Below are 17,171 nucleotides of genomic sequence, written 5' to 3' on the forward strand. Positions count from 1 at the left end.
CAACACCACCCCATCCATCACCAGCAACACCCACCACGGGGAACTGGAGCCAGGCACAGGAGCGGCGAGCTGACCGCCGCTGCAGTGTGAGTTGTGAGTGTGGAGAAAGAGCTCAGGTCTCGGTTTGCTGCAAGCAGTTAGCGGTGCCCGCGTCCGGGATGCCCACATCCAGAGGTGAAGTGATTCCTCTGACTTGCAGCTGTGCCAGTCGCTGCTTTCAAAGTGCCATCCAACATTCCAATACGACAGAGAGCTCTGTTGTTACACAGAAAAGCTGGGGGAAGCTAGACTAGACGCATGCCGAATCCAGTCTTCACCCCCAATTTTGTCTGCTCAAGTTCACCATCCCGCGCCGCGCGTCATTTACCAATCGGAGAGTATTGGGGAGCTAGCCACCCTTTGTTTTGCCCTCGTCATCTCTATTGTGCGCCTTTTTTTATTCCCTCTCGATGAGAATAGCTGAGGGATTACGGATACTCATTTGCTTCTTCACGAACTCATCTTTGTGCGACTCCACAGCCGCCGGAAGCACCACCCCAAAGAAACCCGGCCCTCTCGCCGGCGCCCCATGCCAGTCATCAATCTTGCTGTGTACTCTGTAGAATCAGAACTTTGAAATCGGCATGTACCGACTTTTTGGAAAAAACATTTGGAGAAAGCTGCGCCAATCTAACTCAGTGAGGTGTCCAAGGCGATACCCAGGTATCTCCTAGAGCCACGGCCACCGCCACACATTGCCGTCGCCGTTGCTGCTCCCCTCCGGTCTTTGCCATGATCCGTCGATGCTTTCTGTTGCGTAAGAAGCGGTGATGCCGCATCGTCAGCAAGCCCCATCCCGCTTCTTCGGCGGTCTGTTAGCCTGCCCGCTTGTAATCGGCCTGCTGCTCCCATGTGCCGTCTTCTTTTTCTTTGTTGTTTAGTTTACTTCTATTATTGTTCTTTCCACCAGACACCTCGGGCCGCGAGATAGAGAGCGAAAATAGACGTACTGAATTGCAATAGCAGATGGCAATTCATCAAGGTCTCCAGCTTGTACGTACTTTTGACTTACACTGCCACTCGCCCGCGATTTCCTTTGCTCTCATTGAAGCCCTGCAACAGTTCCCCGTACAACATGACGATGGCGATGCCTCCTCTCCATGACTAAGTCCCTCAAAGAAAAGACGAAAACGAGCAGATCCAAAACGGCCGCTCAAGAAACACACCCCCAATCTGGTCTTTGCCCGGCGATCGACACACCAAAAGTCTCCAATCAGTACAAATCACCGCGCCCTACTATGTATGTGCCGGTGCCGACAGCTACCAGGGCACTCTAGGGCCTGGGGGTTGTGCCCGTTCATCACTGTAACAAATGCACTGGGCAGACAAAATCCTGTGAGCCAGGGTAGGTTGCTTGCCATTCACTCTGGAGGTCGGCGCCGAAACCATGGATTGAAGGGGAAAAGAGACTAACAGCAGTCTGCTTGTGCTACGGTGCTGCTGCTGCTGCTCCCTCCTCGGCCGCGCTTAATTTGGAGATTTTTGCGCTCTTATTTGGCTCGTTTGACGTAGACCACGATGAACGGCATTTCCTTCAGTCTCTTAGACCAGGGAACCCCCCTACAGAGACTCTTAGAAGTTAGAGTGAGTGAGAGAGTGAGGAAACCCCAGCTGGAACAAGGTAGTGTCGATCCCATCACACGCGCCCCTCCCAAACAGGTCCTGTCTGTACGGATACTCAGTACGGATAGCGTGTGAGAGAGGGAGAGAGAAAAGTTCAAGGCCGATAGACCCAGTCCGCAGGCGGCCTCCAGAGCTCTCAACCATGGCTCATCCCGGTTCACTTCTTCACCTTTTTCCATTCATCGTGCGCCCGTTGGTTTGAACTTGGTCTCCACGTCTATCACGAGCCAGCAAGCGGCGGCAACAACGAAGGCACATGCCCCCCGGGACACAAAATCCCTCTTACTAAACCCCTTCAGCAGCAGCTACCGATCCCGGGCTCCATTCAGTGGTAAAGGGCAGAACAGGACCCCCGTCTGGATGCATAGGTGCCCGGGCACAAGTGATGAGAGGAACAGCAGCAGGGCCTGCAAGAGAACCCTCCGTCCCTCGGCAGCTCGCATGAGTGAGGGGGGGACGGACCCGACAGGACAGGACAGGATGCCGATGCCCAGCAAACCCCAGCCACGAGAAGACGCTGGAAAGACCAAACCCAAGATGGACAAGACATGCGCCTACATACACAGACACACTTCGGATACAGATGTAGACTGCCGTACTGAAGCAGATGTAGCAGACATACACCGAGTATCCGTACTCACAGGTAGCGCTATACAACAAAACCCGGGGCGCAGCAGCTTCACAGCAGCAAAACTTGGCTTGAGCCTGGCCAGTTCTCTCTCTTTCTTTCATTCTTGTTCTTAGTCAGTCAGGCCACTACGTTCTGCATCAGCAGCAGCGTAATGGACCCCCCCATCCTGTCATGGACCATGGACCACTGCCCCCCTCCTCCTCTTCCAGATGGAGAGGAGGATATGGGGTAAAAGGAACTGCACTGCACTGCACTGCACTTGACCACCACACGCACGCGCAAGTCCACACACCGCAGAAACGCCCGCACGCACTCGCTCCGCTCCTAGTTCTTCCTTTGATGACTGGATCGCTGTTCACTGGTCTGGTCTGGTCTGCTGGTCTATGGTTTTTATTTGTTCAAAATTTCTTTTGTTCCTGTGTTCTGCCGTCTCGGGGAGCTACCGGGGAAGCCTACCGAAGACTCTTGTTCCGCTCCACGGGCCACAGCTCTCTATGGCTGGCCCGTCGGTCAATTCTCTCTTGCTGCTTTGTAGTACGGTAATTACCTGGTAGACTGTTCATCTCTCAATCGCATGGACATGGTTTCGAGTGAGGCGTAGCATCCATCGCCAATTCTCATAATATGGTCAGCTCGGCTCGCTCCAGACCGAGTTGGCCTACCTTACCTTGCTGCGTACCTACTTTGCCATAATACGGATACAGCTGCTCCCAAGAGCAAAAGAACCCCAAGCTGAATCAAGCACAAGCACAAGCACCAGCATCAGCACGCACCAGAAGCGGTGCAGACTACCATACCTAGACACACGCACACGCACCCGCGCATACGCAACCTCGCCCTCTTCGCCATCGACTTTTCAACGCGAATGAAGCAGCACGAAGCAGCACCCAAAAACTCAAATCTCGAAAGAAAGAAAAAAATAAAAATTCCCCTGCATCACATAGTTAGTCAGTGGCGCTGCAACTTACTATAACGCATAGCACCAATTTATCCGACCCCCCTCCCAGATGTTTCCTGGGAAATGGTAAATGGCCTCGTGCACGACACCGACACCGACACCGACACTGACACTCACACACAATACCCGGTTCCACCCCATCCTCCCGTCTCCCGTCTCCCGTCGTGTCTATCCGAAAATTCCTTATCACTTTGACTTTCATCGCGTCTTTTTTTCTTTCTTTTTGTTGATTCGGTATTCCGGATTTCTGCTCGTCTCGTCGGCCCTCGAAATTCTCCTCACATCCTCTTTCTCCTCCCTCTTGGCCCGCCTTCGCACAGTCGAATGACGTCGTTGGTCAAAGGGCCGACTCCGCTGCCGCTGCGAGCTGCGTGCTGCGCCTCACTCGACCTCGAACCCCGACTTTTCTGTGGTGCCTTTTTCGAGTAAATTTTCGCCCTCCACGACTCGACCGACTCTTTTTTGGCTGCCCTGCTGCAGGTGAGGGAGTCAGTAGGTCAGTCAGGGTCACCGTACCTTTGTACAATACCTTTGTACTAGCAGCCAGACCTCCTCCTCAGACTCCTCCTGCGTCTGCTTTGCTGCCCGCCGTTGCCACCCGACCCCGTCCAAATTCTGTCGATTAGTCCCCGTCCCTGCCCACCACTGCCCACTGCCCCCACCCCCTCTCTGTGCGACACTCTCACCCAAGTGTCTGTCTCTCCAGTTGTGCGGTTGCGTTTGTACAAGCAAATTCCCTTTTTTTTCTTAATTCTTTTTTGCAGCAAACATCAAATCGCACAACAGCCACAACCGCAAACATGGTCGTCGGTTTACTCAGCATCCCGCGGGAAATTCGCGATTTGATCCTCGACGAAATCATCTTCCTTCCTGACCGCCAACCACCGCCCAGTCCCTCCGTCAGCCAGGACCGCAAGAGGCGCGAGTACAAGGGCAAAGGTTTTTTCGATGGCCACGACATTTGGGTTGAGAAGAAGGTTCGCTCCCCGCCCTCCGGCTCCCCCAACACCAACATCTTCCTCGTCAATCGACAGATATACGCCGAAGCCAAGGCGCTGCTTGCGACAAGGGGGACGCATTGCCGTCTCGATGTAATGTATGTCAAGGAATGTGGCTTGTGGCCGACTTGGCTCGCGGTGCCAAGAGCGACCCGCCATGCCGACAGCCTCCGAGTCCAATTTCGAATTTTCGACCCCCCCTCCGATGTCAACCCGGACTGGAAGAATGAGGAACAGTTTCGAGGCGGTAGCGGCGGTCCGCCCTTCATCGTCTGGAATTTCTATGCCATGCTGTCCGGTTATCTTCAGTATGGCCCGACCGCCTTCAGTAGTATCGTCGCCGACCCGGCCAAATTCACCATCAAGAACCTCGTGCTCGACGTACTGCCACCGCCGCCTGGCCAGAAGCACGATCGGCTTGTCTCCGGCGGTGCACCGCGACCGCCCGCCCATGACATGTTTGAAAGGTTCACCACCATGGTCATGGACGCGGAAAAGCGAGAGAGCAGAGGGATCACTTGGCCCCGTCCGCCACAAGGCAAGGAGCACCTCATTCCAGCCGAGAAGCTGGCTTTCTTCATGTGCTGCCAGATTGGAGGTCTCCTGTCCATGTATCGTGATTGGGCCGACTTCGGCGCCGCCCTGTACGAAGGCATCGGAACCATCCAGATCCGCGTCAACGGCGAACTCAGACGCCACTTCGACCTAGACGAGATGCTCGCCAGGTTACCCATCCAGCCGATTGCGGCGTGGAACGAGAAAGAACAGCAAAAGAGACAGAAGCGCTTCGACGACTGGAAAGCCCAAGCGATAACAACGAGACAAGGTTGGAAGAAATGATGGGAAAAAAAAGACAACTTGGAATGATGACATGAAATGCCTTTTTCTTTTTTTCTTTTGCTTTGGCCGTACTGGCCACTAGAGGGGGGGACTCCCTCTTTTGCATGGGGCAGCGATACCACCGGATAGAGGGCTTCCTTTTGGGAAATGTCTTTTTGCTTTGGAGCATGGTGCATGGTGCAAGGTGCATGGTGTATGGTGCATGGTGCATGGTGCATGGTGCATGGTACAACCAGGCCGGCGGTGGTCGATCTCGGAGGGCCGGGAGAGGAGTTCGGCACGGTGCCGAAGGCCGAGGCCGGAGCCGGAGCCGGAGGTGGAAGCCGATCTATAAATGTTCGTCCTGTGTTTTTCTACCGAGATAGGCCTTCTACTGCAGTTCGGAGCCGAGCAATGTCAGCGTGGCTTGCTTTGCAGCATCCACCCACAACAATCTGTTTCCACAAACCTCGAGATTCGGCGTTGGCAACCACTTGTGAGAGTTGGGCTTCCCATGACGAGGTAGGATGTTGTGACCCTTGAGGAAGCTCCCATTTTTGGGTTGTCGTGTTGTAGACTTCGCCGTTGGTGCCATCCGGATAGAGAATGAGAGCGGGAGCGGCGTCGACGGCGCCCTCTTGAATCAGTTCCTTGACAGCGGATTCGTAGCTCTGGATGAGAGACTCCAACTTCCACACCTTGGTGCAGTTGATGCCGATGCCCCAGGGATGGCTCGTCGCGACGTCACGGCTGAGCATAGCCGTCACAGCTTCCTTGATGGAAGATCCATCCGGCAGGAGGCCATCCTCTCCGGGGAAAAGCGATGCGATCCAGAAGGGAATGGGAGCGTCAGAGGCCAAGGCTTGGGTCTTGTCCAGGGCCTGCCTCACAGCCTGGATCTCATCGGTGCGCGGGATAGTCTCAATGGCGACATAGCTGACGGGGGATGAGAAAGCGCCGGCGGATTGAAAAAGCTGGAGCCGCTCGGCATGCCAGTCGCGCAGCTTCTCGAGAGTATCGTGCTCGGCGTCATAGGCGCCGCTGTACTCTTGGCCAGGGATCATGCAAGCTCCATAGGGACCGATACTGAGAGCCGTCTTGCTTCCTTGCGAACGTCCTGCCTCATCAGCAATGCGAATGGCGTCCTGAATGAATTTTCCAATGTTGGCTTTGTCGATACCGTTGGGGAACTGAGCATTGCGGGTGTTGGCAAAGCCATGGATGGACAGCTGATAGGTGGCAGTAAGGATGATGTCAACGGGTACATCTCCAAAGTCTTTCTGGCAGGCGAGAAGAGTGTCCTGGCCATCAACAAGGAGATGGGTAGACCAGAGAGGCGTGGTAGCTGACTCGAACTTGATACCGTACTTGTCTTCCAAGGAGGTGCCGAGGCCACCATCGAGGATGAGAACCTTGGATTGCTGAGAAGAGGCTGCCATATTTGGTGTAGGTGAAGCCTGTCTCCGTAGGTGTAGTAGGTAGTTCCAGGAAGGGCGAAGTGCGCAAAAGAAGGTTCGGACCGGAATGGGAGATCTGACAGACCACCTAATCTCAAGTAGAATGAGATTAACGTTCAAGGTGAGACTGAATCCGGGGACCGACTTTGATCAAGACGAGAACGAGCACAAGAGTGAGAAAAAAAGACTTGGACGCGCGGCGGGACGTTGCAAGTCTTGTCGCTTGGAGGGGGAGTTCGGGGATGGGGGGGGGGAACAAGAAAGTCTTGGGTCTTGGAGTCTTGGGGCGAGTCGGGGACTCGTTGGTCTTGGTGGTCTTTGGGGCGGGAAGAGGAATGGCGAGGCCAGCGGAGACGCGGGCAAGGCGCGGGTGGTGACTGGGACAATGGAGGAGGAGGAGGGTCCGAGGGGATCCACACCTGGAGAAAAATTTGGGAAAGCATTACGACGACTTCTTGCTGACTAACACGCCTAATTCCAGCTGCCAAGAGCCACCGGCAGCAACTTCCGTGTCTTTTTTTTTTCCAATTTTTTTTTCCCAGAAATTCAGTCACCCCTTCCCTTTTTGTGCCGTCGTGCCTTTTTTCAGAAATCTAGAGTACCTCGTACCTTCCCCTTGCTTTATTCAATGAGCCAAGAATCCCGTGATTTGGTACGTCACGATGCTTTGCTAAGGTACAAGAGCCCAGCGCCACGCACAACTCGAGAAGGCACGTCTGTCTGTGTCTCTTGCCGCAAACTGAGAAAGGCAAGGCATCGTGACTTCCCCCTCCTCTGGCTTGTTGGGCAAGCGCGCCTGCCGAATGCCAAGACGGGATGGGACTTGCTCGGTTTGGCATACCCGTATCCCGTATTCCTCCTTACCAGGGCAAGTACGAAGTACCTACTCCGTACCTTACCTTTCCTCCCTCTCCCAATCTCGCTTCCAACTTCCGTCACAAACCGGATGACACCGCAAAACGGCCGTCCTCAGTTTCAATCCAATCAGCGTTTGTCTAATTCATTCAGAGGTTGAGACGCTCAACATGAGTTTACGTACAATCTAATCGCAAGGAACATACCTACCGTTAAGGTTCCGTCATCCCATCTCATCCCATCTCATCCCCTCTCAGATTCTGGGGAAGATCTTGCATCGGATGCGCTAGGATTCACTCTCGTCGCTACGTTTGACTCCATGTAATCGATTCTTTCTAGTCTTATCATTCTTGCGCGCAACTCATACTCTTCCATCCCACCGGTACATTCTGTCTCACATCGACCCTTTGTGGATTAGAGTTTCCATAGTTTCCTCATGGGCATGTCAACTCTCATATTCGAGATGATGTTTTGAGAATTTGTGTGTGATACCACGTCAACATGCATTCGAGTTTACACTCGTCACTGATCACTGTTTTCTACCGGGTAGCAATCGAGGGACAAGACCAGACCTGGGCTACCCCCACTTGAATAACCATCATTCCATCGGAAATGGTCAATAGACGTAAGAAACACAAGAAAGCCAGATAATACTTCCCCAACATCATCATGCTGCAACCTCCAGGCTTCAGAGAGTGGCCGGCGCAAGTTACAGTTTCCTAGCTCCCGCTCCTGTCCTGGAAGCTGGCGGGGGTCCTCCGAGCCCTCGCTAGCCGATTTCCGAGCGGAATGGGGCTGCTCTTTTTTTTTTTGGGCTGATGCAACGTCATTTAACTTTAATTGGTGACCACTGACGAACCTGAAGAACCCCGCCCTCGCCATCTTTCCCCGCAGGTTGGCGATCTAGGTATGGTCATGGACAAGCTTTCTTACTGCGTCACTGTGTACTCCTCCGTAAAGTAGGTACTGATAGTGGTGGGGGTTTATTACGGAGGGCCTTGATGTTGTCCAGGACTAGACAAACAGACATTTGTTTGGAGGCATGAGGAATAATGCTAGAAAAGATGGACGCACGCTCACTTACACCGGGTCCCTGAGCTCGGTATCGGATTAATGCCCCCACAAGCACATGTCCCAGGCTGCATGCATCCATGATCCATCGCGACACTAGTGTGGTGGTGAAATGCTAACGACATCTTGGCTCCGTCAACTAAACCAGTGGTCAAGTCCCGGCATCCCGGACAGCGGGAAACACAATTCATCGGACCTTGACGGGCTCACGGTCAATTCACTCGGCGTCCGGTAGCCCTCCAACCGCCGAGCCGGAAGCTACTAGAAATCGGAGCCTTGTCAACGGAAGGGCGCGCTGGGCGTTGGTGGGGCTACTAGACTTTTTGCCGTTCATTGCTGACCTCGCTTTTCGCCTTTGTCAACTCTTCAATCTTTGTGCTCACCACCTGGTCTTATTGTAGAAAGAGCATAACCAGTTGGAACGAGAAAGCTGCCGGTTCCTGTCCTTGGTCATAGGAAAGCTCAATTCAAGCCAATACTCACCATCATGTCAACAACCACAACAACAGCAACAGCCTCGGCCTCAGCATCCACCTCAGGCATAGAACTTCACCCCCTCCCCGCCACCATATCCCAAAAGCCCTGCCCCTACACATCATCAACCTCCCAGCAGCAGCAGCACCCCGACGACAGCGCAGACCCAATCCTCCAAGCCTCCCGCGAAGCAGACTCCACCGTCCCCGAAGGCGGCTACGGCTGGGTCGTCGTAGGCGGCTGCTTCGTCGTCGCCTGGTGGATCATCGGCACGTCCTACTCGTGGGGCGTCATCCAGGGCGCCCTCATCGAAGATGGCCTCGGCACGCCCGCCGTGCTCTCGTTTGTCGGGTCGCTGGCCGCGGCGCTCATCTCGGCGCTGGCGATTGTCAACTCGCGCGTCATGAGATGGATCGGGCCGAGGAGGACGGGTTTGTTGGGGATCTCGCTGTTGGGGGTGAGTGAGTTGCTGAGTAGTTTTGCGGTGAAGAACGTCGGCGCCATGTTTGCTACGAGTGGTGTTATCATGGGGCTGGGTATGAGGTATGTTGTCCATTCGTGGAGCTTCTGTCAAAATGTTGATGCTAATGATTATCAAGTTTGTGCTTCACGGTGAGTTGCGCTCCTTCGGCGACCAAACATCTACAAACAGGCTTGCTGACAAGATCATATCCAGATCGTCTCTGTGGTCCCGGCACAGTACTTCAGCCGCAAGCGCGGCCTCGCCAACGGCATCGTCTTCGCCGGCGGTGGCCTCGGCGGCGCCGTAAACAGCTTCGCCCTTGACGCCCTCCTCAACCATCTCGGATCCGCATGGGCCTACCGCGTGCTTGCTCTCGTCACCTTGGCCACTGGGCTCCCAGCAGCATGGCTCATCAAAGAGCGCGTCCCCGTCCGCAGCTCCGGTTTTGTCGAGTGGTAAGAATCTCTCTTCCTCCCTCGCCATGAACTCCAAGACGTATTCTGCAACAATGACTTACAAAAGCAATGTAGGCGCCTCTTCAAGTCCCTCACCTTCGTCTTAGTCTTCCTAGCCGGCGCAGTCGGGACGTTCCCCCTCTTCGTCCCGCCCTTCTTCCTCCCCCTCTACTCCAAATCCATCGGCCTCTCCTCCTCCACGGGTGCCGGCCTAGTAGCGGGATTCAACTTTTCTTCCGCCGTCGGCCGCATCTGCTGCGGTGCCTTTTGCGACGCCTTTGGGGCGCTCAACGTCCTCTTTGTATCACTCACCCTCTCCGCAGTCAGTATTCTGGCCATCTGGCCCGTCTCGACCTCGCTCGGTCCCATGGTTGCCTTTGTCATCATCAACGGCGTCTCGAACGGCGGGTTCTTCTCGACTATGCCTACGGTCGTCGGAAACACCTTTGGATCTGCGAGAGTGTCTGTCGCTATGAGCATGATTGTGACTGGTTGGGCTGGCGGCTATCTTATGGTGAGTTGCGTGGTTTCAACGTCGCTCATCACGATGTACTGACGAGGTCGATATAGGGCTCGCCGATTGCTGGATACCTTCTGGAAGCCTACGGTGGCGCCGAGGGCGGTCTTCAAGCGTACCGTCCGGCCATGTTCTACGCCGGATCATTGTCATTGGCGGCAGCTGGCCTTGTCGCGATGGTTAGATTCCGTATCAACAGCAGCATCTTCGCAAAGATTTGAGAGTGACGTGGATGGCTATTTAGCCACTGCACAGCACCCTGTACCAATATTGTTGTAACACGATGAAGATAGAATTCCAAGTTAGAGCCCGGCGACCTGCATATGGGACAGGAATTGACCAACATCACGGCTGGATGAACGGTGCTCACAGGCGCCGTAGACAGGCCGACAAGTGTTGCAAAGGGGCGGTGAGTGTGACATCAGCTGCGGGTGGAACATGTTACATAGTCAGAATCCCCCCTTCAGAGCATCGATTCACGCAGAGATACCCCTATTCGCAGTAGGCACCCGTGAAAACTCACCGTTACCATCTCATCTGATCGTCATTCGTCCAAGCTTATCTTCCCCCGCACGATCCACCACGCAGACGCAGGGAAGCAGGAAACATCCGCCCCGGCGCAGCTGCTGCCTACGCGGCCCCACTTGGCGCCCTCAGCCCGCCGATAGCTCCGGGCGGGGACCTCCCGCGGCGGAACAACTCCCCAAAGTCCCTCCTGAATAGGCAGCGTTGCTGACAGACATGGCGTGAAAGCTTCGAGATAGCAAGCACTCTCGTGTCTCTTGTTTAGAGGATGACAATCTGAGTCAGACCGGCACGGCTCTAGTGTAATTCCTCTAGACCCTGACCTAGCAGAAGTAGATACCGGCGGCCGCTTGCGGTGATACCTGACCCCCGAATCCCCCCCTCCTTGCACGTGTCCGCGCGCCTCCTTCGCGCCGCCATTCCAAGACGGACGGGACTTTCCAATACCCGTGAAACTAGTCCACGCGATACCGCGTAGATCAAAAGCCATCATCTACAAAATACCCCGCAGACCTCCCTCACATTCTCACTTCCCCTCCTCCGTCATCAACAGCTTCACAACCCAAATCTCAACCTCCAAATCTGGCAATCGAGTCTCTACACTACCTCCACCCAACACATTCACCATTCTACACTTCCTACCTCAAACAGCAACCCAACATGTCCATCGACCACATCGGCCTCTACGTCCCCGCCTCAATCTACAAAGAGACGGTAGACTGGTACCTCGCCGCCCTCGCCCCCATCGGCTTCAAGAAATTCGTCGAGCCGAACGAGTACGCATGCGGTCTCGGCGTCCAGCGGCCCGATTTCTGGATCGCGTCTCATAAAGCTGACAAGGCGAATATTCCGCTCCATATTGGCTTTAAGGCGGATAGTACGTCAACATCTATCTGGTGACTGGGGTCGTGACGGTAACACTGTTGAACTTGGCTAATGGGTTATCGTGAATAGACCGGAAAGTGATTGACGAGTTTCACAAGGCTGCTCTTGCTGCGGGAGGAAAGGACAATGGTGCGCCTGGGTTGAGGCCGCAGTATCATCCCAATTACTACGGCGCGTTTGTGATTGATCCGTCGGGGAATAATGTCGAGGTTGTCTGCCACATGCCGGAGGTGACAGAGTAAGTGACAGAGTAAGTGACAGAGGAGGAAACTTGGCGTTTGGTTTTGCAATGGCAGGATTGTGTTCAAGCTACTGTGTAAATTCAAGGCTACGGCAGCTTGTATTAGGCGAACTTATGGACGAATGATTCCCATGTACCAGCAAGCCACCGGCAAGGCTATATGTTCTTGAGGCAGCCTTTCCGTAACATGAACTGCAGGAACACTGCAAATTTTTCGGCACCTCTCGTGGCTTCATACTCAAAATACTAGCAACATTATATGAAAGTAGGAAAAGCTATAATGCCCTGTGCTAGATTCTACCACTGAGATAACCATACCCAGCAAGGCTACATCGTGTAGCACGTCTCTCTTCACTCCCTCAATGGCAGCTCTTCATCAGAATACGCAGTCCTCGCACCCGCCGTCCGAATCCGTGATCGCAAAGCTAGGTGGCGCTAAGCCCTCTTCGCGCCAAGCCGTCCTACACTGCATTCTTAACTCAACCCCGTCTGGATGCCCTCCCGTCCAACATGCCCAGCCTTGCCCAACGTAATATCCCCCACCATGTCTTCTATCTCATTGCTCTGGTACAAGCCCGGCAACACTTTTGGCCCAGCACAATGCACTCCCACATTACCGGCGGCGCACTTATATGACATAGCTCGCCTGGGGGAAGCTTATTGATGCAGGTCATCATCTGTACGATTCGACTCGGGAGGGTCGTAGTCAGCACCTGGCACACCTTCTTCACTCATGAGCTCTTCTCGACTAGTTCATGCTGGCCGCAGTTGGGCGGTGAGGTCAACATTTGTTGGCCTCAACCCTCACCTCAATTTCTACCGTACGTATATTTGACAGAGTCAGTCATCCCCACTATCACATGCTCACCGCGATTCAAAACTGCAAGTCGGCCGACTTCCAATTCAATTTCTCGTACTCAGGACATTCCATTATGCTCGCCATCTATGTCAGTCTCGGAACACCAAACGCCTTGTCCCAAGTATGCCCGCGCAAAGTCTAGAACGTAACGTAGCGTGTAGTGTAGCCTAGTCCAACCGTCCAACCCATGCCCGCTTCATCAAAGGACTCTCTCTCTTGCTTCTTTCGTCTGTCTGGTTGCCCATTTACAGCTCGCGCGCGCGCGCGCGCGAAATCCACGCCTCGTAATAAAGATCAACGTATGACTGATTTCGCCTTCACATGAGCTCCGCCAAAAGTCGCAACAGAATACCGCCCGCGAAAACTCCATCACAGACCCGTTCTATCCGGGTATTTCAAGGAAAAGTTTGCCCATCCTCCTGCATCGTCGGTCCAGTGGTCGCTCAACGTTGTACCGGTTACGTCCAAGAACGAAACGGGGCGCGCCGTTTGCCGAAGAAGTGTAATTTGCTCCGAGCTTCCGGTGCCCGGTTCGATGAGTAGATGCCCAATATCCCTCCCAAGCTCTGAGTTGCCAACGAGCCAAACGTATACAAGTCGATTCTACCAGAATGCGATGCTAGTCGTATGAGTACCAGCAAGCAACAGTAGACCACTTTAACCCCAAATTGGCGTAGTTTAGGGTATCAATCTCATAATATCGCAACATTGCAAATGTACTTAGGAATCACCACCGGTAACAGCAGCAGGACGCGATCGCTGTGCCACCACCTCCCGCGCGTAGAACTCGACCAGCATGGTCGCGTATGCCTCGAGGTCTTCGACAGGAACCGCCAGTCGGAAGTCGTTCAACAGAAGGAACTGGAGCTCGAGATGGTTGAGTTCGGCTAACGGAAGCCCACCGACCTAAAAGATGAGAATCAGTACTGGGCAAGATAAATCGGTCAATTCCGGCCAGTAACGTACCTTGGCGTATCTAGAGTTTGTGTAGAAGACGTCCGAGAAGAACTTGCTCGCGCAAGTGACGCCCGCGATGACCAGTCTATGGATGTTGAAGCTGTCGACAACAAAGTACGTGGCCGGGGGTGCACCAGGAGGTGTCGGCTGAGGCACGATGCTACCGGTACTCTCGCTCGTCTTTGTGTTCTGTTCGTCTGCATCGTCGTCGTCGGCAAGATCCGAGTCGGTTTCGTCGTCCTCGTCACGCATTTCGACGTCGGCCGGCTGTGCCTTCGGGGTTGGCAGTAAAGTGGAAACCCTCCGCGCCTCCTCGTGCTTGACCACCATCTCGTTGACTCGCTCCGTCATGCGGTCAAAGTAGACTAGCAAACTCAAAAAGACCTCGTAGGTGGTCGGACAGTACTTGTGAATGCGGGACAAGTAACTCAGAATGGTGATAGCAGGGATGTTCTTGCCATGGAAAGCAAGCACAGACGTACTCAACGGGCTCATTTGCGAGCCGCTGCCTGACTCGTTATTCTGGCTCGCCTGCTGCTGATGCGCAACGTTGCGCTGCATGGCATCATGCTGTAGGTCGTTGGTGGTGGTGATCTTGGTGAGGAGAGCAGCGACCATCTCAATGATGTCGCCGATAGGCATGGCACTGATCTCGTACTTCATCGCCTGCAACGGCGGGTCATTCAGTATTCCGGGTCCATTGCCTGACAATAGGTCGGCCTTGGCGAGACTCTGGATATGGGCCAAGTCGCGGATGTGGATTGTCTGGCCCTGCGGTTGCTGCACGGGGGATGAGGTATCAGAGAGGGGGTATGAAGTCGTGGCGCCAGCAACACCGTTTCCATCGGACGCGGGCGAAGGCTGCTGTTGTTGTTGTTGTTGTTGCTCTTGAACAGGGGCGGGGTGGGCCTGTTCGGAGGCGACTACGGACCCAGCATGGCCGGCGTCGCGGGAATCGGTTGCCATGTATGCGGGGCTATCAGCATGCTGAGGCCTGGCACCTGTTGGCGAGGAAGATGATGGGGGCGAGGGGAAGCGAGAGGCACCTGCGCTAGGCGGCGCGGGCTTCTCGTTCGAATCCTGTTCGGAGCGCTTTTGGCGCGTGGGCGGGGTACTCGTAGAGTGTTGGTATCTCGGGCTCGCGGACGTTTGGTGGATAGGGACGTCTCTTGACCGACTCGAGGATCGATAGTGGGAATCGTGCGAGTGTTGGTGTTGAATGCCCGGGTTGGCAATCATCTTATGGAAACGGGAGGGATCAGAGACGTAGTCACCGATTACAGCTGCCATAGCATCGTATTATTCCAGCAAGACTGAATTACAATTAGGATGGTTGGAACAGGCAACTGCAGGAACGACGGTTTAGCTTTTCAAGTCCCAGTTGAACTTTATGGTGCGGAAGTAGAGGAGACAAATAGTATGGGGGGCCGCAAGGGTTACTGCGTGATCACATTGGCGCCCAAGACTCCCGACCGAGAGAATGAGCACCGCTCAAGCCCGATTCTTCAAACCTCAGGTTGACTTGAGAGCTTGTGCGAGGGCAGTGACGTGAGGTGAGGCAAGGGCCCTGATCGTGGGTAGTGGGAAGAGGAGTGTGTGTGGCAGCGGGGGGTTGGGCAAGCAAGGCTGGGGTTTTGCACATGCAAATCAAGGCATGGGAAGAGCAGCCCCGATGGCAGATGAACAAGCAGAATCCACCAGCAGAGGAACGACGATGCCGGCAAGCATGCCGAGACTACAGTCCAACAACTCGATCGAGAGAGCCACCTCGGGGGTAGAGCTGATGGCAGCCTCGAACATGGCGCGCAGGTACGAACGACGTCACAGGTGCGTGTCTCGTTGCCAGGACGAACCAAGTGAAGAGCGACGACGTAGGTTGTAGTGAAAAGGCAGGGGAAGACGGAGAATCGCCAGGGCAGAAGGCAAGTTGGGATGGACTCACCTAAGTCGTCCAACAAAGAGGCGGAAGGTCCTGTCGACAGGCGATGGATCTAGATACTAAGTATTGGTGTAGGGCGCGGGAAGAGTCGACGCGATGAAAGGGCAACGGTGTATCGGTGCCGTGGTCGCAGGAAGTATTCGTCAGAGATGGCAACGAGCAACAAGGTGTCGAGTGCAGAGAGGTCGTAGACAAGGTCTAGTCGAATCGGGTCAAAGGTCAATAGGCTCACAACGGACGCGTTAGGCCTGACAAGAACGGTTGGGTGATGTCGAAGGAGGCGGCGATGGCGACCTTTTGGTGGGAGTATGAGGCGGAGGAGGGGGAAGGAGGAAGGCGGTCAGAGGGCTCGTCCGACGGGGCGACTCGAGAATCTGTTTCTGTTCTGTTTCGCAGAGCGTCTGCGATGTCGAGTGCCAAGAACAATACAGGTACCGTGGGAGGGGGGGTACGGTGAGATCAAAGGAAGAGGAAGTCGTCGAAAGAAGCCCCCCTTGTTGGAAAAAAAAAAAACGTCCAGTCTAGAGGAAGGACGAGACAGGGCCAGAACAGAAAAGCAGACTGGGGAGGGAAGGAGGAAGAGAGAAAAAGAGTCGGAGGAGGGCGGGTTGGAATGGGGTGTGGATGGACGGATGGATGGTGGATGAATTGGGAGAAGCTGGCGCGGGTTGGCAGACGGGCGGGCGATGGATGGGTAATGGAGAGGAGAATGGGAAAAGAAGGACGGCGGTGGGTGGCAGGCGGCAGGCAGGTGGGTGGCCCTGCGGATGGAGGGGAACTTGGTGAAGGCAGCTGGAGCACCTCACCTCACCTGGCAAGGCTCAAGCAGCAGCGGTACCTTGGACGGCAGTGTAGAGGGGGCAGCGGGCTGGTGGAGAGCCCTGGAGACGCAGTGGCCGATGGACTGGGCCTGGAACTCGTGCTACTTGGTAGTGTGAATGCTGTTGTTGCTTCGGATCCGTGCCTTGCTTCCTGTACGAGATGATGGTTTGTAGAATCAGGTCATTAGGGTGTGACGCTCATGTTGTTTGGATACTTGTTTTCCTCGAGGTGTATGAGAAAAGACACGGTTCTCTCACTTGATCTGAAGAGAGGACACTCTGAGTGAGCGAGCGAGTGAGTGAGTGAGAGATGTTTAGAGGGGACCCTGGATGAGATTGGCGGTCTGGTGGAGACGGATGAGGTAGATGGCAAAAAGATGGCCGCCAAAAGGCTCAGCTGGGTAAAGTCGATTCAAGGATGAGTGGATGAGAGAGCATTGAGGACCTTACGTTGCCTGTTGATGTGCAGCAGCTCCCCGAATGACGGCACACTGCACAGATGCATCACTCCAGACTCCAAGCCGTTTGTCACGGTGGCTGACGGGTTTAACCTTCTGTGCCGTGCAGCGAGCAGTTCCATTTCC

At 54.6% G+C, this 17,171-nt stretch overlaps 7 protein-coding genes across 7 annotated transcripts; 5 read left to right on the plus strand and 2 right to left on the minus strand.

The window, feature by feature from the left end:
• Window positions 1-1,993: 1,993 nt before the first annotated feature.
• BDP81DRAFT_425297 (uncharacterized protein) lies at window positions 1,994-2,498 on the plus strand. The gene has a single exon (XM_060590200.1). The coding sequence runs from the start codon at window positions 2,023-2,025 to the stop codon at window positions 2,404-2,406; it is 384 nt and encodes a 127-aa protein (XP_060446087.1). The 5' UTR covers window positions 1,994-2,022; the 3' UTR covers window positions 2,407-2,498.
• Window positions 2,499-3,815: 1,317 nt separating this feature from the next.
• On the plus strand, window positions 3,816-5,265 carry BDP81DRAFT_210169 (uncharacterized protein). Its single transcript, XM_060582655.1, has one exon. It carries the CDS (start codon window positions 4,052-4,054, stop codon window positions 5,087-5,089), a length of 1,038 nt encoding a protein of 345 aa, XP_060446088.1. The 5' UTR covers window positions 3,816-4,051; the 3' UTR covers window positions 5,090-5,265.
• A 61-nt stretch (window positions 5,266-5,326) lies between these two features.
• BDP81DRAFT_425299 (homocysteine S-methyltransferase) lies at window positions 5,327-6,779 on the minus strand. Its single transcript, XM_060590201.1, has one exon. The coding sequence runs from the start codon at window positions 6,505-6,507 to the stop codon at window positions 5,443-5,445; it is 1,065 nt and encodes a 354-aa protein (XP_060446089.1). The 5' UTR covers window positions 6,508-6,779; the 3' UTR covers window positions 5,327-5,442.
• Window positions 6,780-8,676: 1,897 nt separating this feature from the next.
• Window positions 8,677-10,581, plus strand: BDP81DRAFT_480489 (major facilitator superfamily transporter; the record flags this gene model as incomplete). The annotated part of the gene is made up of 5 exons (XM_060594927.1): window positions 8,677-9,468; window positions 9,525-9,537; window positions 9,602-9,843; window positions 9,919-10,357; window positions 10,414-10,581. The coding sequence occupies exons 1-5, from the start codon at window positions 8,939-8,941 to the stop codon at window positions 10,579-10,581; spliced, it is 1,392 nt and encodes a 463-aa protein (XP_060446090.1). The 5' UTR covers window positions 8,677-8,938.
• A 964-nt stretch (window positions 10,582-11,545) lies between these two features.
• On the plus strand, window positions 11,546-12,012 carry BDP81DRAFT_317427 (glyoxalase/bleomycin resistance protein/dioxygenase; the record flags this gene model as incomplete). The annotated part of the gene is made up of 2 exons (XM_060584261.1): window positions 11,546-11,762; window positions 11,840-12,012. The coding sequence occupies 2 exons, from the start codon at window positions 11,546-11,548 to the stop codon at window positions 12,010-12,012; spliced, it is 390 nt and encodes a 129-aa protein (XP_060446091.1).
• Window positions 12,013-13,590: 1,578 nt separating this feature from the next.
• BDP81DRAFT_460193 (cyclin) lies at window positions 13,591-15,117 on the minus strand (the record flags this gene model as incomplete). Its single annotated transcript, XM_060593632.1, has 2 exons — window positions 13,591-13,776; window positions 13,837-15,117. 2 exons carry the CDS (start codon window positions 15,115-15,117, stop codon window positions 13,591-13,593), a joined length of 1,467 nt encoding a protein of 488 aa, XP_060446092.1.
• A 5-nt stretch (window positions 15,118-15,122) lies between these two features.
• Window positions 15,123-15,350, plus strand: BDP81DRAFT_425307 (uncharacterized protein; the record flags this gene model as incomplete). The annotated part of the gene is made up of 1 exon (XM_060590202.1): window positions 15,123-15,350. Exon 1 carries the CDS (start codon window positions 15,157-15,159, stop codon window positions 15,346-15,348), a length of 192 nt encoding a protein of 63 aa, XP_060446093.1. The 5' UTR covers window positions 15,123-15,156.
• Between the last annotated feature and the right edge of the window lie 1,821 nt (window positions 15,351-17,171).

Source organism: Colletotrichum phormii (genome assembly GCF_030913505.1).
Source record: "Colletotrichum phormii strain CBS 102054 chromosome Unknown BDP81scaffold_8, whole genome shotgun sequence".
Classification (NCBI taxonomy): domain Eukaryota; kingdom Fungi; phylum Ascomycota; class Sordariomycetes; order Glomerellales; family Glomerellaceae; genus Colletotrichum; species Colletotrichum phormii.